At 47.4% G+C, this 22,046-nt stretch overlaps 4 protein-coding genes across 4 annotated transcripts; 2 read left to right on the top strand and 2 right to left on the bottom strand.

Moving 5' to 3' along the window:
• Positions 1-3,795: 3,795 nt before the first annotated feature.
• On the bottom strand, positions 3,796-4,833 carry LHYA1_G003247 (uncharacterized protein; the record flags this gene model as incomplete). Its single annotated transcript, XM_031148221.1, has 1 exon — positions 3,796-4,833. One exon carries the CDS (start codon positions 4,831-4,833, stop codon positions 3,796-3,798), a length of 1,038 nt encoding a protein of 345 aa, XP_031007073.1.
• Positions 4,834-8,921: 4,088 nt separating this feature from the next.
• pzh1 (Serine/threonine-protein phosphatase PP-Z) lies at positions 8,922-10,739 on the top strand (the record flags this gene model as incomplete). The annotated part of the gene is made up of 2 exons (XM_031148220.1): positions 8,922-10,160; positions 10,209-10,739. Coding segments are annotated over 2 exons (1,770 nt in total), but the record flags the coding sequence as incomplete, so codon positions are not given.
• A 5,774-nt stretch (positions 10,740-16,513) lies between these two features.
• On the top strand, positions 16,514-18,004 carry LHYA1_G003245 (O-glucosyltransferase rumi-like protein; the record flags this gene model as incomplete). The annotated part of the gene is made up of 3 exons (XM_031148219.1): positions 16,514-16,880; positions 16,927-17,441; positions 17,492-18,004. 3 exons carry the CDS (start codon positions 16,514-16,516, stop codon positions 18,002-18,004), a joined length of 1,395 nt encoding a protein of 464 aa, XP_031007075.1.
• Positions 18,005-19,939: 1,935 nt separating this feature from the next.
• Positions 19,940-21,697, bottom strand: LHYA1_G003244 (uncharacterized protein; the record flags this gene model as incomplete). Its single annotated transcript, XM_031148218.1, has 1 exon — positions 19,940-21,697. One exon carries the CDS (start codon positions 21,695-21,697, stop codon positions 19,940-19,942), a length of 1,758 nt encoding a protein of 585 aa, XP_031007076.1.
• Positions 21,698-22,046: the final 349 nt, after the last annotated feature.

The following is a 22,046-nucleotide window of genomic DNA, read 5'->3' as shown; positions in this document are numbered from 1 at the left end:
GGAAGGCGGCCAGGGAGAAAAGAAGTAGTCCACTAGGCCACGACCAGGCGAAAACCGGCAGCATCAGCAGGGAAAGCGAGACCGAGATGATGATGGGAATAGATATGACTCAAGGGGTTTCGGGAGGATGGAGGCTATGGATGCACATCATGATAATCCTACAGATCAAAGATCCCTCCCTATCTTTCAATCGAATGGAGCATGTCAAAACAATTTGGCCGCCAAAGGCCGTGGGACAGTTGAAGTATGCTTTTGAATCCAGGTGTCTTTGTCCCTTCAACTCATGGTTTATCACTTAGGTCGACGAGTACGCAAACACTGTTGCAGACCAGTTCTTGTCCAAATTGGACTCTGAAGGTGAGTACTGACTGATTCCTAGATCTAAATATGTGTGTTTCTAATGTCCTCCCCTAGGAGGCAATAATGTGGATTATGACCAATCTACATATCCCTCCACACCCAGCTTCGGATCTATCCCTGTCGCTATTTCTTCTACACAGCTTCTGAAGGATCTACCATTGAACCATGAAACAACTGTCACAGCTCCATCTCGAAAATTAGCATTCAAGCTGCCACTGCAAAAGCAAGCACGCGCGTTCAGCAGCCCATGGGAACCAGACGCCATGGGAGTGTCTCCTCACTTCAGCACAAACGCAGAACTAGAAGCTCATTCGAACTTGAGAGCTATCAATTCAGCGCCATCTAAGGTACAGTTCACGATATCTCGGAAGAAGCAAGTGGGATTATTTGAAAATCCTCTTGAAGCAAAAGTCGCCAGGGAAGATCCTCCCCTACCGATACCTTTTACATCGAAGATAATACCTGGGGCAACTCGCAAAGCACACGAAATCCAAGGTGCACTTGGACCCCCAAAACACCTTACCTCAGCTGCGGAGATGGTGGTGTCAAAGGCCTTAGCAAGCCCCAAGTCAAGATCCGAGGTCCCCCGGGAGCCAGCCATTCCTGCTAAATTGAGGCTTCACTCCAACGAACGAAAGTCAGCAGGCATTGAAGCGTTGGAAAAGGCTATATCCAGAGCTTTGGCAAAAAATAAATTCAGCCCTCCGGGTAATCGTGCAGAAGTGTCCCCTTTGCGGAAGCTCAGTTACAAGGTCGTTATACCAGAATGGTTGCTCTCGTACTCCCTTCGTGGTCCACCAGGTTCTCTCAAGCAGGATATTAACAACAAAAACCGGCCCGCTTCGTCCCTCGAGCCCCCTGATACTTTTCTTCCTGAACAAGCAGGCGTTGATGCCGGTACGCCTACCTCGAGACTAAGTTTGAGTGATATTGCGGTCCAGGCAAATCAAAAGACAGAACTTGTTTCTCCTCCAGAGCGATCCACTCGGCCAAAATACGGCTTCAAGTTCTCCAAAACAAAGCAATCGGTGCCCCAACAAACAGTGCGCAACCCATTGGAACCGGTCGTTAATAGAGAGGGTAAGTTGATTTTCACGCAAGCGTCAATTGGAGAGTCCGTATTTCTTGGTGCTGGAAAATGCTGTCTTGACCAGGAAGTGAAGGCTCATCCGCCGAGTTTGACAGTAGAGGAAACCAATAGCGGAAATATCGACAAGCGACCAATCAGTTTCAAGTTCTTCCGTCCACAGCAAACACGCCAGAAGGCCACTCGCAACCCCCTTGAGTCGGCCATCAACTACAAAAGCAACCAAGCTATTCAGGACGAACCCAGAGAGAAACCAACATCCGCCAACTCAGGAAAAGCGAATGGCAGCCACTTTGCTACTGCTGTCCCACATACCTCCGCTGCATCGGACAGAATAATAGAAGACGAGGGACGACCAAGGACTGAACGAGAAGCCCTTCTTCCAGATCCGTCTCGAAGTAAGAACAATGCTTTCAATCCACCTCCCTTAAATCTGTTGGACTCAACACCACTGGGAAAACCCGTTGGTTGGTCCCAAAACGAGAAAAAAGGAAGGCTTTCAGCTACAGGAACGCCAGCTGAGGTAGTCACTTGCAGTAATGCAGTGACTCCAACCACTACTTCAAAAGAACAAGCCGATAAATTGCATATTGAGCCCAAACAGGAAGCTTTGTCTCAAAAACTAGCTGAATCCAGCATCCAGACCAAGAATTCGCAATCAAGCGCACCCCACCACCAAAGCAGCACTACACAAACTACACCAGTGACTCTCCCACAGCACAAAATAACAGCCAACGAAACTCAACCCCTGTCGGGCCGCGCCAGCCTCATCCAACTCTCTAATACCACTACATCCTCTACCCCCAAGCAGACACAAGCTCCACGTCTCACAACCTACAGCTTCACGTACCTCAAGCCCCTCCTTCCTCGTCTACTAGCAAAGTTTCTTGATGAAGGCACGGCTAAGTTATCTATTGGCGAGGATAAAGATGGGGAGCGGGAGGATACGTTTGATGATTTAAGGGAGTTTGATAATATGCTTAGGGAGATGAACGTTGAAGTGCGAAAGGATACGTTTGATGCCTTGAGAAATTTTGATAATTTGCTTAGGGAAATGGGCGTTGAAGCTGAAGAGGCTGAGAGTTATAGTGTGGGGTACGAGAGATAGTATATGGATGGATATCAGGAAGGGGGTTGAATGTCTGTAACAGAGGGATTGGTTATTGTTTGAGCAGGTGTAGGTAGGAAGAGGGTGTATCACTTGATTATATCATATAAATCAAGTAAACCCCAAGAAAAACAAGCAAAGTAACGCGGACTATAGATGATATACATATATATACATGCTAGAAATACCAATATCCTATATCAAGTTCTCTATTCACAGTATAGTAAGTAGTACCCCACCCCACCACACAACAACACAAACCCTCACTCATGCATATCTAAAATACACTCCCTACCTACCTACCTATGCCAACATAAAGCCTAGTACCGTACCGTGATTCAAGCCACTCACTCACCCGTACAAGTACCAGGACAACTGGAAGTCTGGAACGACACAAATCGTACATGTACGCTAGCCACTACAGTACTCCTGTATGTACATAGATAGGATAATCTGACCCGAAGGTCTGGGGCCGGAGAGATCTCGCTTTCTTTGTCTTAGCTTACCTTAGCCTGGATTGCCTTGGCTTGAATTGGAATAGTTGGAATAGTTAGGAATCGGGATGCGATAAGTGCTTGGGGGTCATGATGATATGGATATTGTCGGGAGGCACGGTACAGTCATGTGACCTTAGCGTGAATGACTACGCGACGCAGAGGCATCACATCACCTCTTCGCTCTGCTTTCCACGCTTAGACTTAGACACCCAGAAACCAAACCACCAAACAGAGCGAAGGCAATACAAGACAGGTTACTAGGCCAGCAAAGTGCACTATGTGATACCAACAGGTATGGATGTGAGATGATTTGCTGGGTTTTGCGAACGGCTGCAAGTGCTTACTTATTACATACAGTACGGCCTAGACTTCTGGGTCGCCGCCGCTTGGTGGGTTTCTTGTACTGGTACAGTAGTGAAAATGGAAAGTAGGAGAGGGGATGGGAAAGAGTGCGAGGGGGCGATGAGAAGAAGAAGATGATGATGATGAAAAGAGGTGGTGGTGGAGGGTATAATGGTCATCTTTATTCTAAATCAACTCATAGCTAGCATCTGACGGGTTTCAGATTCCAAATCCAACTCATACATTGTTCTCATCATAGAAATTATATCCTCCCCTCCATCCAATAACGCCGGGTAATGCACGCTAAATCGACAGGTCCGATATCCTTTCCTTTCCTTTCTTCCTCGTCATATCACCTCCACGGCTCTGGCACTCCGTTTGCCTTTGTAAATTTCAAACACTTAGATAGCAGCATGGGAATAAGGCTCATAAGCACCGCCGTGAGCTTGCGGCTGCACATTCCTCAATGGCACACCGGTGTTAAACACACCCGTCTGCTGGCCGTTGTTGAAATGGTGCGTATCATCGACCCTTTGATATCCAGTTCCACCTGGAATAAGCTTCTCATGATCTCCCACGCTCTTGCGGTTGCTCTTGTGGTGATCACTCGCGCAGCAGCACATACTGAATGCCCAGAATAGACCCGCTCCGATACTGAAGGCGCATGCCAACCAGGTGGTGGCCAGGAAGGACGTGTTGAGACTTGCATGTACGTTGTAGGCTTTGGCAGTAGAGCGCACAGCGGCTACGACAACAGAGGACTCGATAGTCGCCATGAGGGATGCTGCTATGACTGCGGTTGTGGACAGACCGGAGATCAACCAGGTGACGCAGGAACCGACGCGCGAGAAGAATGCGAAGATTCCTAAGACGAGATTTACACCTGCGAGGATGATGGCGATGATGTAGACAACTTCTGTCCACTTGGTTACCTTGGCGAAGGTTTTGAGGGAGTCAGCGAGGGTCTTAGGCAATGTGGTGTTGGAAACGCCACTTGCGGCGTTGGCGACGGATTCAAGGAGAGTGATGTTCGTTGCGTGGGTTGCCCAGTCGAATTTGCCCTTTGTGCAGTTTGTCTTGCCGCTTGTTACGGAGCAGTAATTCCACAAGCTAACTTTGTAACTATCCGCGAGTCCCAAATCCGTAGCTGTGAGGTTTGTGCCGGAAGCGTAGTGCTCGGCGAGAGTAGTAGCTGAGCCTTGAGCGGCTTGTGTGAGGTAGGAGAGGGGGGTGTCAGGTTCGGGAGAAGCCATGCGTTTGGCTAAGTTCTCGAGGTTGGCTAGGTCGTTGGTGCTGATGGACATGTTCTTGGTATCGACGTCGAACATGTCGAGGCTGTGGTTGGTGATACCGGCGAGCATTGCGATTAGGATGCAGATCAAGCTGGCCAGTGTGAGGCCGAATGGCAGGATCACACAGGCGAATCTTCCGACGCCCATCTTGGTGGTTATGGATTGCTTATTCTTTCGTGAGCGAGAGTAGAGGAACGAATGTGTTGACGATCAATCGAGATAATATCGATGGATGTCGTCGAGATGTTGGTTGAGGATGGAGAACAAATGGATGGATGGATGGATGGATGGATGGATGGACTGTTCGTGAGATGGGGTATAGGATGAGAGGAGGAAAAGGAGGATGCGGGTTTCGTGTTTATATTTACGGGCCAGAAGTGGCAGGAGAGAGAAATAATGGCGCAGTCAGCAAGTCAGGGACTCAGCGCCCGGGACTCGTAAGGATCGACCGCTTCTGGGGCTGAGTCCCCACTGTCGCCGCACCATAGGACTGAATATACTAGTACCATGTAAATACGAACAAGACTTTTCTTCTAATAAAACTGGGAATAACAATAACATTAAAAGAATTCAGTATTCCTGTGGATCCCTATCGATTTTCCATATAATTAATCCTCCTAATATCTTTCTTCCTTCTAACCTCACAAACAATCCCTTTCCCTATGCGCATAACCAACGTGGTTACGGCGTACCCGTTACCCCTACGCCTTGCCTGTTCCACTTTACAGTACACCAGACCTCAGTACGGAGTAGCGGCTTTTCGTTGTCAGGCACGACGCAGTGGCGGACTTCTATTTTTGTCACGAAAAGCCTTACAGAGGTACGTCGCCCGCCTACGGACCAAGAGGCATTGCGTATTTAGACTTCGAGACTTCTACTTTTGTAGATTTAAGCTTGTTATTGGTATCCATTTTATCCGCGTCAGACGGTTGAGGCTCATACAAATCAAGATCTGGGTGGTGACTCGTGAATGCGTTGCTTGTGGAAGTCGACGTGGGTGGAGATGGAGGTGTTTCAGGTGAGTGAGAGGGGGGGAGGGGGGTTTGCCTCGCCTGGTGAACAAGACAAGAAGAGGTGGCTAGTGCGTTGTGGGGGTTGGTGCACGTGATGTGATTGTTCTTTAAAGAAAGGGCTTGATATGATGAGTATCTAGTCTAGTGACGGCAAAACAAGTGAAAGGGCTTCCTATTATAGTTTAGTAAAGTAACTTTGGACGAAGTGCTGTATACTCTTAACCAGCACGCATGTATGCTACTGGGGTTGTAATAATTATATTGTATGATACATTGATACCCCTCATTTGTCCACTGTATGTCCAAAATTGATAATCTCTCCTATTCACTGGTCACTGGTCACTCTACCTGTGCTCACTCTAACTGCTCCTCCCCTACCATCTGTAGCGCTAAAACATGACGTCTCCGCACCTCCTGCTCAATCTTCCTCTCCTCCTTCTCAAACCTCTTCACAGCCCTCCGATACTCCCATTGCTTAGCCATCCTGTAACTCCAACCCGTCTGCTTATCACTATGCCCAATACTTGTGATCCTAGCCGCGGAGACAAACGGAACCGAACTACCACTTAACACACTCAACAGTCTCAAGCCTCTGCGTGTACGAGAAGCACTCCAAGCATCATCTACCCAGTACGGACCTCTGGAAGTGATGAGTCGGTCTTCGCTGTCCCTTCCTTTCAGGAAAGTATAGCCGGGAGAATCGTATTTCCAGATGCCGGCGTGGATGAGATGGATTATCGCGTCTGAAGAGAAATGGCTGAGACGGTTGATGCCTACATGGCGGGGGCGAGGGCTATGGCATGTTATGATTAGGTCTTTTACTTTTGCTAGGATCGGCATTTCAAAGTCGTTCTTTTCTAGGAGCCACTGTGTTGATTGATCAGTATGTGGTTATAACATATTTCTGGGTACCTGGAAGTGAATTCCTACTTGAGGCATGACAAGCACATCCGTTTTTGTTGAACATAGGTCACGTGATGTATCACGTGCCCCATTCACAGGACTCTAGAGTCTCTTGTCTTTATGTGTGTGAATGAGTAGAGGTATGACGTGTGAGTCATACCTATGTGTATATAAGGAAGCTCTGCTTCATAGATAGAACCTTCATAGATATCATGAATATTAAGCACTTCTTTTTAGAGAACTAGAGTTTTGACGTTGAACCTAATAGGATAACGACCTTTTGAACCCTGCCACTCGTATTCAAAGCAGTAAGGGTGCAACTCATAGGTCATGGCGCGAAGTTTGTGACTGACGTCTGCAAGGGCAATGCGAGGTGTGGCATAGATGGTATGTTTAGGACTGTGTCTGTATCTGATCTTGTCCTCATCATCCGGGTCCTTTATCTCGCACACACGTGCCTGGAAAGAATAGCTCAGGATATGGAGCTGGAGTTCATCGGGAAGGTCCAGGAAGCGGAAGTAGCTGGGTCGTGGGTTTGGAGGAGAGTGATAGGCGACATTGTGTGCTGTGCTGCTCAGCTTGCTCAGCGTGGTTGCGATTAGTGATGGTCCGGCTTTTTGACGCAGCGACAACTGTGTATGAAGTCGATTCCAGATCCCACTAATAGAAATCTTCTTCTCCTTCCTCCTCTCCTCTTCGCCCTCTTCTATGACATCCCGTGTATTACGCTCGTCGAGCTCCATGAGAGACGACTCGTCGTCGCTGGATGCCATAGTGAGAAACCGTCTGGCTGCGCGTACCCGTATGGAAAAAGGAAAAAGTCAATCAAATGATTTAGACTAAATGCATAAAAAATAACCATAACCAGATTTGCTTAGCAGCAGAGGGCTTAACATATGGTTTTGCTTGTGAATTGCTTCAAGTCTGACCGCAAATAATCAATTATGTCACCACCATATGATGTACCATGTGTGAATAGACAGGAAACGGATAGATAATACAGTTCAAGAAATCTTAGGCTTAACATGCTATATTCCCCAAAACTTTCAAGGGATTGTCAGATGTTCCTTGTGTTTGAATAGTGGTAGTAAAAAAAGAAAAAGATGTTGGAGCGCTCTTGAATCTTTCTCATTAGTGCCACGGAGCATGCCATGCCTTCGGAAGATGCTATCAAGCCCGGTATGGTTGGCTGGGCTGGCTCGTTCGCCAAGAGCTGCCAGGCTAGGTATTTTGTCAGATGTCTTGCTTTGCGCAAGTTGCGAGTTCCGACGATACATGTACTGTACCGGTACATACAATCTGTTGAGCATCAATGATTTGAGCCTCCAGACATCAAACACCAAAACATCAAGTACAAATTGTCCACCAAGCTTTTGATACCCCTCCCTATCTTCTGCCGCTGCCAATCAAATTGTATCTGCCTCGTCCACGTCCTCGTCCTCGTCGCCTCAATCGACGGACACGTTTCTAGCCCCGGCTTTAAAAGCATTGGCGTCAATTTTCCAATCAGTCCAACGGTACACAGCGTCCTCGTTGTGACGACGACTCAACCCCACAATACTGTACCAACTTGGTGGCATAGCCTCCCTCTGCTCCATCTTCTCTGTCTTCTCCACCTTAAGCCTTATTATCGTATACACAAGCACAAGAGAAAAGTCCCGACGCTGTTGAACCTTGTTTGCCCTCGGGTCCAATACCGTCAGCTGTTGTGCAGACTATCACTTGTCGTTGCATTATTCTGGTCTCTTTATCTCAGGTGTAAACCACGTCCGAGTTCAATTATCATACCTACTGTTTGCTGTCAACTGAAGAAGGTTCGTTGCTATCCCCCCACCCATGCGCGAATATATCCACCAACGCATCCCTGCAACTACTTAATCTAGCTGGGCTGGCTGGCGATAATCGGTCAGGAACATCCATATCGAAGCCCTTCCTTGAGCCTCAAAAGCAAAAGATCCCCGACAAAGCGCAGCATCTTCATACGATCCGCCCTCACTTCTGCCTTTCAGATCGAGTACGATAAAGCTTTGCTGACGAACTGTGACTCAAGCATCTAGCCTTTCTTAGGCCACTGCCGGTCTTCCCTTCAAACCGCAGTCTCCAGTTTCATATCCTGCGATACCACGAACAAGCACTTGCTGCAACTACACTACCTTTACGTCCGACACGGGTTCCGAGGACCGTTATCTGTTCGCAGAAGAAGAGTCAATAAACCGACATACCCGGTCCTTCGAATCTCTAACTCCGACCGAACCTACCCTCATTCACCTCCATTAACTCCGTCTACAACACGGAACTACTCTCCTACCTAGTTTTCAGATCCACGCCGACTACACAAAAGAAGGATCATCCTATGGTGTCCACCGAAAATCGCGACCTGAGAACTACAATTACATATACACCGCCAAACAGCGAAGTTACCTAATCATGGGAAACCAATCCTCGAAAGGCTCGGGGGCCACCACCCCCAAGGGCTCAGCATCACAGACGTCATTGGACAAAACGACAGACCCTTTACAGTCTTATCCCTCGTTTACCAAGGCAGATACCAAAGAATCCAGCAGATCCATCCGAGGGGCCTTGCGCTCCAAGATACCAGGGTCCAAGACCGATAGCCCTCGCAACTCGACTGCTGGATTAAGCAATGGCGAGGCCAATGGCGATAAGTCAGATGCGGCGTCAGTCCGGTCTGGGAGAAGTTCTCGATCAGCGATGTCGCGGGGCAACCGCGCAGATACGCCAGATTCGCCCTCCACAACCACATCCCCAGTACAAGACTCTCAAGAAGATGTCACTTCCCCTCTTGAAGATCCTCAACCGCCCCCATCTCCAATCCAATCTGCGTCTATGCGCCAAGGACATCATGATGTAGATGCCGCGCAAAGGAGTGGCGAAGTTGACCACGTCTCAGATCAACCACCTTCCGGGGCCACGAATCCACATGCACACTTGCAACGGGCCGGGCAATCGATTCTTGTCAAGAGAGCAGACACGATTAATCTTATTCAAGACGATACTTTATCTACACATTCCCCAAGTACAGACGCTATCTCCAGCAGCCAAAATGCCTCATCCATTGCGTTGAGCGACATAAAGGACTCGGATGTGGATGACTATATTAAACGGCTTCTTGATGCCGGGTATGCTGGCAAGAGCACGAAAGGTGTTTGTTTAAGGAACGCAGAAATCACCTCTATCTGCTCTCGAGCCAGAGAGATTTTCTTGGAACAGCCACCTCTGATTGAGCTAGAAGCTCCAGTCAAGATTGTGGGTGATATCCATGGGCAATATTCGGATCTCATACGTATGTTTGAGATGTGCGGCTTTCCCCCAAGTGCAAACTTCTTGTTTCTAGGTGATTATGTCGATAGGGGCAAGCATTCCCTCGAGACCATTCTCCTTCTCATGTGCTACAAGATCAAGTACCCAGAGAACTTTTTCTTGTTGAGAGGTAATCATGAATGTGCGAACGTTACCCGTGTCTATGGATTCTACGATGAGTGCAAGAGAAGGTGCAATGTGAAGGTTTGGAAGACTTTTGTAGATAGCTTCAATTGCGTAAGTCCTTCCACCTAATCCTGCAGAAGAAATTGCTGACTTTTATAGCTGCCAATTGCTGCTATAGTTGCAGGAAAGATTTTCTGCGTCCACGGTGGATTATCACCAGCCCTCAGCCATATGGACGACATCCGAAATATTGCTCGACCAACCGACGTACCCGACTTCGGATTACTGAACGACCTCCTATGGGCCGACCCCGCAGACCAAGAGAAAGATTGGGAATCGAGCGAGCGTGGCGTCAGTTATTCGTTCGGGAAGAAGGTCATATCGGACTTTTTAGCGCGACATGATTTCGACCTCGTATGTCGAGCACACATGGTTGTAGAAGACGGATACGAGTTCTTCGAGGATCGCATTTTGGTCACGGTGTTCTCGGCTCCGAATTACTGCGGGGAGTTTGACAATTATGGCGCGGTGATGAGTGTTTCGACAGAGTTGCTATGTAGCTTTGAACTACTCAAGCCTTTGGATTCCAGTGCACTGAAGAGCCAGATGAAGAAGAGTCGGAACAAGAGGAACAGCATGGTCAATAGCCCACCTCCGAATGCCGGTAGCGGATATCCTCAAAGCGTATAATCCTGCCCTTTGAACGACAATACCACAACCCCATGAGGAACGAGACGACGCCAGTTGCAGGTGCAAGATTACCGGATTCGAGGATATACACAGAGATGATGATGATGAACTATAGTGGAAAGCTAGGGGATACAAGACCCATGATGGTGCGGTTTCAAAGCCAAGCATTCTTACGAAAGAACGTATTCCCTCTTATATGTGCACAGAATGAAAAAAACATGGTTTTTGGAAGAATCTAGTTCTGGTTCTCATTCTGGTTCACGCTGTCTTTTTTGTCTTCTGTTTTGGCGTTTGGGAGAGAGCGAAGAGTACCCATGGATGGGATGGGATGTGGAATTGAGCGAGCGAGGGGAAGTGTATTTGTATCAACAAGTGGTGTTGCTAGGGTCATGGATTAGGGTCACAGGCCGATGACGGTGTGGTGGGGTGGAGTAGGTTGGGGTAGAAAGAGAGAGCAATGAATGAACGAATGGGAATAAATATTGAATGTAGCTGTGAGAATGGTAATATTTGATATGTGATGTGTTGATAAAACGTCAACCTCAAGTGCTGGTTTAAAGAACCTCGCCAAAGAACACTATGAAAGACAATGTGGGTCTTTACTCCAGCAGCTTAAGGTTTATATGTCTATCTGTTCCTAGCTCATGAGAGACATTTCCCCGCAACGGTGTAGTGCTCTTGCTAGGAGTCTGTTTGGATGGTTGATGTTGCATTTTGGTAGGGGAAATGAAATGGGGGGAGAAGGAAGGAGGGAGGGAGGCAGGGAAGGTGCGGGGTTGAATGTGGATGTGGAGTGAAGTGGAGTGAGGAGGGGTTAATTTGCTTGTTGTAGGTGATGCGGTGGTTTGTTTGAGTAAGTAAATAAGTGTATGGATGGAGTACAAGTTTTCGGTCATTGGAGAGGAATTTGGGGTTTCAAGATCATGTTCACTTCCTCAGAGCGAACACAAGGGGACGGATGGGTGTGGGGTGTCAGTTACGGATTTTGTGTTTACGTTTGTGTGATGGGTGATGGGTGGAAATTGTTTTGTTTGGAGAGATTGGAATTGACGGGGTTCAGAGGAGGAGATTGACAGCAAATGGGTTCTTGACAACAGTAATGTCGTCTACTTGCAGTAGAAGATTTTGATTCGAAATAGGTAGAGTAGTTGTGTTTTTCATGACTGACTTGTGATTGTGAGGAGGTATGGCAAGGTCGAGGTCGAGGTGGTGGTGGAAGGAGGAATGGGTAATTAGGTTTCATCTCCATGGAATGGGGCCATGAATGTGACTAGATGAGTTGGATGGGAGATCAAGAGGGAGGGGAGGGGGATTATGTAGTTGTGGGGTTTGGTATTGGTGGTAGGGGGTATTTAAGTGATGGGAGATACGGGGGAAGGGGTATAGATTCCCATGGGATCTTCCTTGGTTCACCTTTCTTTAAGACGTTAGAAAGAGACATGAGATCCATTAAAGGGGAATGATTCTCCCTGGAAGTATAGTATTTACTGATTGACATCTTGTTTTGTGTTTTGGTGTTTCGTCGCAAATATTTTGTTTTCTTGTTTCATGTTCCGAGACTACGGAAAGGAGAAAATGACAGCAGATGTGGTCTTGACAGCAAATCCTCTGATCGGAGGATTGTGTGGAAGCCTCAAAAGGTGTTCCCGAATAATATTGCAAGAGCGAAGGAGAGGATCGATCGATTGTAGTATCCTTCTTGGACAGGGACAAGCAGCCCGTTCTAGCAGTCATTGAGATAGGTCATGTTCCCAGAAACTCTTTACACAAATGGCTACTCTAGATATCCAACACCTTTTTGAGAAGAGCATTTTAGAAAGAATTTCGTTTATGATGAGTTGGTGCTCTTGTTTTATTATCACACTAATAAGTATGTTCAGGATGATCTAAAACACAAACAAGAAAGTACGACATGGATAACCGATGATGAACGATTCCTTGCTGTAGTACTAAAGCTTGCAAGTCTCTTAACTCCCTATAATCTCGGTTTAAGCGCATTTTTGGACCGCGATCAGTACTTCATACTGCTGCAAATATGCATCAAACTTAAGCCAAAGCTTCAAGGCGCACTCTTGCTATGGATGGAAGAGCTAATGCCCAAAATTTAACCCAAGCCACCCACGGCTTTCCTCTGAGCCTTCAGGACATCATTAATTTTGGCAACAGCTGCGGTCCACAGCATTTGACCAGAGCTATAATTGGAACCATTGAGCATTTCAAAGGCGAATGGAAGGAAAGGTACAAGAATCGCCACTCAGAAGAACAAGTCATCTTCCTAACATTGGAAGATACAGATTCCTGGAATGATCTTGAGGAGCTCGATGCCATTGTACAACAACATCTCGAGTACTCAAGACGTTTTGGATATGGCGTAATTTTATCAAAGGCCGCAACGATGATTCTACTGGCACTTTTAAGATATGTACAGCTACAAAAATTGCATGTTGGGTATATAAGTCTGTACTCTATAAGTCATTGCATCACACAGTCTTCAACCTCAGCAAGTCCCGTTACCACAGCAACCAGCTGTACCAGCAGGGCACCCGTCCTCGTTACATTTGCTGCAGTCCTTTGAGCATGTACCTGGTTCACTGCCAAGCGAGTCCACAGTTGGCTGAGAGGTTCCAGTCGCAGGCATGTTGGCGCTGTCAGGGAAATACGCGGTGATGCTAGCGGCTTTATCGACGCACGTCTATTTAGAGACAGGATTAGCTGGCTGTGCGCTATATATGTATAGCTTGCTGATTGAAGCTGATGCTGATGCAACTACTTACATAGAATTGCTGGCACACTGTTTCTTGATTGACAAGATACGTTCCCTCAGGGGAGTGCGTGCAGGTGTATGGTCCCGGATCGGGCACGGAACCGTCGCTCTTGAGAGTCGAGAAGTCTCCGGTGAAGCCTTGGTCGTTGCCCTCTTTATCGAGTAGCTGTTTCAGCTCTGTACCCTCGTTATTGGCTCCGAATAACGCATCCACGTTCACTCCCTTGAGAGCACACCTTGAGTCACTCAGGTAAAAGTATTTTGCTGGGCCTGATGGGTCTGCCGATTGTCATTGTCAGTCAGCTTATGATGTATAATCTCATCCACGTTTTGATGGGCTTACTGGGGATTGTGTAAGAGCCGTGCGAGCCTTTGCACTCGAGGACTGTTCCCTCGCAATCGTTCCCGTGGATCTGGACGGGTGCATCATAATCGTCGTATGCGGTATAACCTTCGTGTTGGATCGTCCAGCCCTCGTCGATCTTATTTTCTCCTGCTACAGCCCAGCCGCATCCGTCGCCCCAATTCCAGCCATAGCACGACGACGTTTGCTGGTAGGCGTTCGGCTTGTCGGCTTGATCTATCATGTGTGATTAGTCTGAGGATGTTCCTTTCCGGCTTCTAGAGGGACTTACAGGAAAGGAGATTGATGTTGTGATCAACTGTACCGAGCCAGCTGGTTGCATCCTGCTTGGTCAAACGTAAAAAGCTCACATTGCAGATGGCTCTCTCCTGGATGAGTGAGGGCCCTGGCTCTGCAATGGGTGATGATGTTGCGGACTGGAACAGTAGAGGGAGAAGAGCGGCAGAGCCGATTGCAAAGAAAGACTTCATGATAAATTCAGGTTATAGAATCGCACTTGAAAAATAATAGACTCTTGCCAGCAGACCAACACATCATAGTTATACCTCTTCTACAAACCCCGGCACGACTCGGTGAGTCCGCGATTCTTGAGTTGGGCATTGCTGAAAAGCGGGTCGGTGAAGCTATTTCTGGGTACAGTATATGCCATCTCAAAGAAGGACGTTACATCATCCCTCGACTCCGTACTTCGTAAAAGAAAGCCTTTGCACTGGATGGACGAATGAAGTTTTGCTAAGTACTGCAGTGCCGCAAACGCAGGATGCTCAATGCCCAAGCCTCATGGGAAGTTTGAAACTTTGACGTTAAAGCTGTGGGGAAATAAGATTGCCGATCCTTCATAACCTTAAAATTGGTTAGACCGTACCGTAGAAGGTTTATGCGGCTCACTAACCTTAATACTATATTGAAAGATCAACCTCAAGAAGTCAAACAATCCTTGATCTGGGGATGGGTAAAAAGGTAAGAAAGATCACGTGATCCACCACGTGTGGTGCTGAGCCTGTGGATTACTCGGCATGTTGCAGGTCTCGCATGATCTTACCTATATGGGAATGCCCTCGCTTCTTAGTAGTCCCTGAAGGAATCAGGAATTACCGAGACAACATCAAGTCCAGTCCAGTTCATGACTGTCTACAGAAAATCTCCGGAGGGCGAAGACTCAACACCTGTACGCGGTGCCCTCTACGAACCTGTGGATGAGTGTATTTGTACGCTTATCCTGAGGATTGAGTGGCGTGGTGACCTTGCTATCGCGATGTTGCTACGTTGCAATACGATCCTAGAGCTGAAATTGAGTCACGATAATGGCAACGAGCCTCCTACACTCTACGCTGCCACACTATTGCATCTTATTCGACTTATTCGACTGTCACGCTTTTGCTATTACGCTGCTACTGTTACGCGTTTGCGAGGCATGCTGCTGTCTACGGTGAATAAATCCGAATTTTCAAAGGTCTTACACTCCCATTTTTAATCGCGATAACTTTATACAGGCTCCTAGGGAGCAGAGGAGGAGGCATAGGGACGAAATGTGGCAATAACAGTTATAGAGGTCCTAGTTAGATTTAACATCTGCTATCATTTTTAAGCTAAGGGAGTGAAACCATGCTTGGGTATCGCAAAAGTATAAGCCCTCACTCTAACTTCTGCCCTCTATTTGATTTAATATGGGCGATTATCGCTCTTCTTCTTTACGCACCCCTTTTACTAGCTAGGAGGACCTCTCTTTCAGCGAGTTTACGGCCTCCTAGGCCCTTTACGAGATAGAGAGGCTAGGCTAGCGGCTACTATACTACAATATCTACTCCTCTTGCAAGATTAGTTATTCTAGCATTAAGCGTGACTCGACTTCAACCTGCGGCTCGGGCTTAGAGGTGAAACTTAGGGAGGATCACTTAAGTAAGAGGGGGTATAGAGGCATATTAAATATTTATCCCTAATAGGCCTAAAAACCTGGGTTTTCTTGTTTTCCTAGCAATGCAGTATATGTAAAAGGCTAGCAAATGGCTAGTGGGATGGAAATATCAGGGGATAAACCGCCCTTTAATACTGCGCCAAATAGGTATCTATAGGGCTCTATGCTTTTAATATAGAGGGAGTTTTATAGTGGACTAGAGGATATACTATCTAAGGATTAGGTATCTAGCTTAGGCAGAAAGGACCTAAAAGTGTTACATAGCCTTTGACTCGTACAGCACTGTAATGGACTAAACAAATAAATAAATAAATACAGAAAATCTCCTCCCTTTAATGCATTGAACGTGCAGTACCTGCAGGTTTACTAATCACGTGAGGGCTCGGAGATTAAGTACTTCGGTACCTTATCTCAGACCCCTCCTGCCCTCCTCCTGCGGGGAAATTGTCGTCCACTTCATAATTTCTCAAACGGCTCGATTCCTTATTTAAATGACACCAGCACCCCACGGCTTTGACGGCTTTAATTTCCTATATAAGCAACTTTATCTCGCCAGCGTGGCATCATCTCCGCCATGATATCTCATTTGTTGTATATTAGGCTGTTCGGTCGGCGGGCACTTAAAAGTCACAAGAACCCCTCCATTTCAGAGAAGACGTGAAAGTTCGCGGTATCCAAAATTCTGTCCTTATCGATTGCTTGGAGATGCAAGATACCGCCATTCAGGAACCATGGCGTTTGTACGCCGAAGAAATGTTCACCTTGTCTTGTTCTGCGTAGTCCTATTGATGGTCTGGCAGTTCTCGTGCACTATTTGCGGAACTACGAATTCGATTAATGTGCTGGGCAGTTTTTCAAGATACCCGTCGAAAGAAACAACGGAGTCGCTGTTCCTGAATGAGCAACAATGTAGGGCTACATTTCCGGGATTGACAAAGGAGATTGATGATACTGTTGCGAGAGGACCATTCATCTTGGACAAGAAGCCCGATGATTACCAAGGGTTGGTGCAGGCAAGGATCAAAGATGGAAAGGTGCGATGTGCTGGACCTCGAGAAGAGAGAGCATCGCTGACTTCGGAGGAAATTTTAGCTCTACGTGATTTCCGTTGAACGGCGACCGTCGAGAGATATGCTTCATGTAGGTCGGCACTTCAAAGTTGCGCGGATGGGAACTAATGCTTCGCAGGAACGTCAATCAGTGCTGTATCAAATCCATCGAGCACTCGTCACGTCTCCAACTCCCCTCCCAGACACGGTCTTTGCATTCTCAATCATAGATTACCCACGGCAGGACGCATGGTCCTTTTCGCGATCGAATGATCCAAATATCAAAGGAAATTACTGGGTCATGCCGCATTTTAGTTTTTGGTCTTGGCCGAAACCATTCCTTGGGACTATGGACCAAGCTCTTGACGGAATTTCCACCATCGAGCACAGAATTCCGTGGGAGAAGAAGATTGATAAAGCAATCTGGAGAGGAACGGCTTGGTTTAATTCTGTTGGGAATACAGCTCTGAGACCGAATTTGCTAGCAGCGACAAAGGACCAGGATTGGGCAGATGTAGAGGATTTGAGATGGGAGACCAATGGCATAAAGGCAAAAAACTCGATCGGGATCGAAGACTTTTGCAAGTACAAGTATATTATTTATACCGAGGTAAATGCCCTTTCCATTCTTGGATTAGTATTTGACTAAAAGTGTCATAGGGTGTGACTTACTCAGGACGGCTTCCATTCCATCAAGCTTGCCGCTCCATTATCCTTACTCCACCACCCAGCTACATGATGCATACCACGCATCAGCTGCGTCCACTCTTCTCCTCCACCCTCCCTTTTTCCCCATCCTACAACTCCCAGACCGCACCTCCACCCCACAATCCCCGCTGGCCAGACTCCTATTCCCCATCAACAGCAAACATCATCTTCGTTGAGCCAGACTGGTCGGATCTCCACCAGACCATCGAGTGGCTTCGCGCGCACCCTGAATTCGCGGAGGGCATTGCCAACAGACAGAGAGAAAGCACCGTTGATAAGGGAATGCTGAGTCCTGCGGCCGAGGTGTGTTATTGGAGGAGTCTGGTGAGAGGCTGGAACAGCGTGGTGAAGATTGATGAGGGGGCATGGGGGAAATGGGAGAGGGAAGGCGGAACGAACGGGGAGGGTATGAGATTCGAGTCATTTGCTCTGACGGGCGAAACTACGTGGGAGAGTGTCCAGTAGCGCTGTGCGCTCTGAAGAATGAATTTCAAAAACTTGATACCCCTAACTCTTCTCATCCATTTTCATTATTAAGCTAAGGTAGGCATTTCCTTATAGTATCTGCAATATCTGGCTAAACTCTTTGGCAAAACATCCTTTTGTCGCGCTTCCCTGAGGAGCAAGGGTTTGAACCGCATTATTGGGCCTTTGCAATCTCTCGTAGTGATTTAATTACCCATAACACAACAAAACCCTTAAATAGGAAACATATATCTTTCGTTGTACTTTGCGTTCTTTGGCCAACTCGCTGGGCTTCACACGATTCCAGTATCCCGCGCGGCCAAAATGATTTATCCCAGCCTTCCTCAAGGCTAATAAGCTGATGGAAATGAAGTTGCCAAGAGTGCTACTGATAGGAGCCCCCTTTATGAGACGTTTATTGACGAACAGCAAGATTGGGAGCATAAAGTAGATCACCCCAAGAATAATGTAAGCTGCCCAGAAGCCAACATGCTTTGCAAGGTATGCAATAGCAACACCGGTAAAACCGCCCAGATTGATCAAGAGGTAGAGCCTAAACCTGTCAGGCTTGTTCACTTGAGTTCCACAGTTTAAACAGACTCATGAGAGCAAAACACTTTCAGAACTTGCTTCAGGATCAGCGATCACTTTGATGCCATTTCTTCTGGTGATGAAATGGGGTTTCCTGTGTGGGTTTTTTATCTGGAGACCTGTATGCCAGAATTGTTGATTTCGGGATATAATAGTAGTTTTCCGAACGGTGGGTTGTCTACAACTTTTGAGCTTGTTGGAATAGAGGAATGGAGCTGGAGACTTGACATACCAAGGATAGTCGGGGCAATGTTGGGTTTGAAAAGAGCAGCACCAACGGCCAGCATTTACAGAGAGACGGAGAACGGCCCCACGGCAAGGCCTGCTTGGAGAACTTGAGGAATTGCGGAGACGATCATGATAACATGGGCAACACCACAGATAGCGTGGGGAAGATGGGGCCGTTGTCGCCCACGTTGTGGTGAAAAGGTGTGAGCGTAACATGGTGGTTATCGCGAATTCTAGCAACAACCTCCGATGTCACGGTTCCATCGATAACCCGGACCTGGACTCACCCAGTTGAAGATGTAAAGTTTTATCGCGTTCGTTTGCTAGGCGGGCAGATACAAGAATAAGGTACGAGACGTCGTGTGCATAGCCTCGTAGCTGCAGCGTGACACTCCTTGCCAAGATAACATGCACAATAAGCAGGCAAAGTTCAACAAGCCACGAAGTTGCGAGGGCAACAACAATGGAGATATCTTTGGGTACGAACGAGATGCTAGAAGTACGTATATTTGATCGAATGAGGTCAAGGTGGACCTCGGATTGTTTTAAGAGCTTATAATAGGTAGGCAGACCAAAGCGTGAAGAATTGCAAAGGTCAAGTTTGGGTATGTATTGGTTTCTTTATCCCACGCCTGAAATTGCAGCATGAGTCTTCTAGAATGGCAGAATTGTCCCGTTCTTACCTACCTACAGGTATGTACAGCAGACATGTCCCTTTGGCCCTCACTATGGAGCCGCGTATAATCTACCCTACGTCAAAAGAACACCCGCTCTGTTTACCGGTCATCAGAGGTACGCGATTGGGAGATGTGATATGTATAGGGTGAAACGAATGCCCCAAGATCACTGATATTTGATCAAGGCGTCAGAGAGCCCTTGTTGTTAATCTAGGAACGGAACAGTAATGTGAAGCAGATTGTCTACCGCTCCACATCGATTGTTGAATGGTTCGTTCCGCCGCAGAAATGAAGACGAGAACAAGACCTACCTGGACACGAGAGGTGGAAAATGGGACAGGATAGTGGAAAAAGAGTATAACACTTGTACAAGGCAGATACACCTGAATCCGAGAAATCATGATGACATTGAGACTTGTCTTGATGTCTGAGAGAACGCCTACGACTTCGCTAGCCTTGCGGCCTTGAATCTACTCATCTTCTTTGGACCACCTTCCTCTTCCGTACGCGGCACGATCTCGCTCTCTTCCTCCTTCATAAAGCCCCCCTCCCGCTGAATCATGATATTACGCATCTTGTGGTACTCGATAGCAACTTCCTGATGCAATAGATCGGGATCCAACTCATCGGGTGCAGTGGCGGATGTGTTAAGCGGGATATCGCGTTCGATTACTGCAGAAGCCAAAGTCTTGCCTTCGGGACCAGTAGGGGTAACTCGGCTTCTTTCTTGTGGGTATTGAATCGGCCCGGAGAACGGTTTCGGCGTGGAAGGTTTGGCCGGCTGTAAGGTTAGGGCTGAAATCGGATTGCTAGCGGGCCGATGAGGCATGTTTGCATGGCTGGCAGAATCACCACCAGCTCGGTCTAATTTGAAGCGTGATGTTTTCTTTGGCTTGGGCGTAGCAGCTTGCGCAGGAGCAGTCCGCTCGACTATGTCGCCAATAGGAGCCGTTTTCTTCTTAGGTAGATTTGAGGGGGGCGTGGGAGCAGTAGATACATCGATTTCTTCTGAAAAGCGAACAGACTTTTTGGATGCCTGGGTAGACAGTGGATCTTTGCCATCGCTAGGGATCGACTCTTTCGCCGTAGCTTTCTCGGTCCCCTTTTCGTCTTCCCCGTTGATTGAGATGCGACCGATGCCTTCCTTCACGATATCGTAGTCTTCTGGTTTTGGGCCAGCATTCTCCATCATCCTAACTCCCAGTTTCTCTTCCAACTCTATCATTTGCTGCCGTAATTCATCATCAACGACCCTTCCAGTCGATCTGCCGAATTCATCTTCGTCGTCAGTACTTGATTCGTCCTCTCCATAATCATCGTAGTCTCCATCAGTCCAGTCACCCTCTTCAACATCAAGCTCTGCCACGACAGCCCCAACTTCTGACATGCCATATTTTAGCATCTCTCTGCGAAGAGCGGCATCCTCTGGAGATTCATCGGTGGGTATAATAGGAGGTTCTGGTGGCCTTGTACCCTGCTGTCTTGCTATATTCATGATGGTTTCGACCCTCTTCGCCGTTTGTGACTTTTCGGGTTCTGGACCAATCTTTGTATCCGCAGAGAACTTGACGCCTTTCTTTGCGGGTTTGGTCTCTGCTGGGGAGGCTTCTGACCGGTATTTATGTGGGATCTGTACATTTTGAGGCGGACTATCTGTTTCTGGCAGATCATGGATACCTGCTTTCTCCAAGACCTCCAGCAGTTGTGGCTTTGCGCTTCCAGGCGTTGATATGTGACTCGAGATGATGTTTCCTTCCTCATCCAGCTCCTCCACGATATCGGTCACAGGAAGACCTTCCTCATTCCTGACTTCTGGCTGACTTATGATGGACGCTGCTGCGAGCTTGTTCTCTGCCAGTTCGATTTGCTTCTGAAGGCTCCGCGCATTTTGCTCGACGTAATCGATCCGCCTGTCGAGTAGGTTCACAACTTGTGCTGGTGATCGCGTTGGCTCACCCAGAATTTCAGTGACTTCCTTTTGATTGACTAATTCGCCCTCGTAGTCACGCACAAGCTCTATCAATTGTTCTTGGTTTGGAGGAGGCTGTCTTGCCAAAATTTCTTCTTTCAGCCCTTCATATTCTGCCTCCCATATTTGCCAATGCCGCAGGGACTTGCGGAGCTTTTCTACGTTCTCCTCAAGCAGCTGCCGATGCCTCTCCAGATCGAGGAAGCTGTCCTTCATAATCTGCGTCATCTCGTATGCAGTGTTGGTGGTTGAAATTTCTCGAGTTCCAAAACGGAAAGGCACCGCGCTTCAAGTGATCCTTCCGCGCTAGCCGCATTTGGAGATTCACCACGACAGGCGACCTTTCTACTCGTAACCATTTAGGTATAGTAAATTAGAAATTGTATAATAGGGGCTTCCACCCTCTTTCACTTAGTTCTCTAGAAGTTATCATATCACCGATTCTAGTGTCTACTTCACCCTGCTTATCAGTTCCTCACAATAGGCCTTTTAGGCCTGGATTGGATTATGAATAAAACAAACAAACAGATAAACAATAGGCTAAAAAGCAATACCGATTTGGATCTAGAAAAGGATA

The sequence above is a fragment of the Lachnellula hyalina genome, assembly GCF_007821495.1.
Source record: "Lachnellula hyalina strain CBS 185.66 chromosome Unknown contig00034, whole genome shotgun sequence".
NCBI lineage: Eukaryota > Fungi > Ascomycota > Leotiomycetes > Helotiales > Lachnaceae > Lachnellula > Lachnellula hyalina.
Note: the sequence above shows the minus strand (reverse complement) of the source record. Positions and strands in the feature narration are given on the sequence as shown.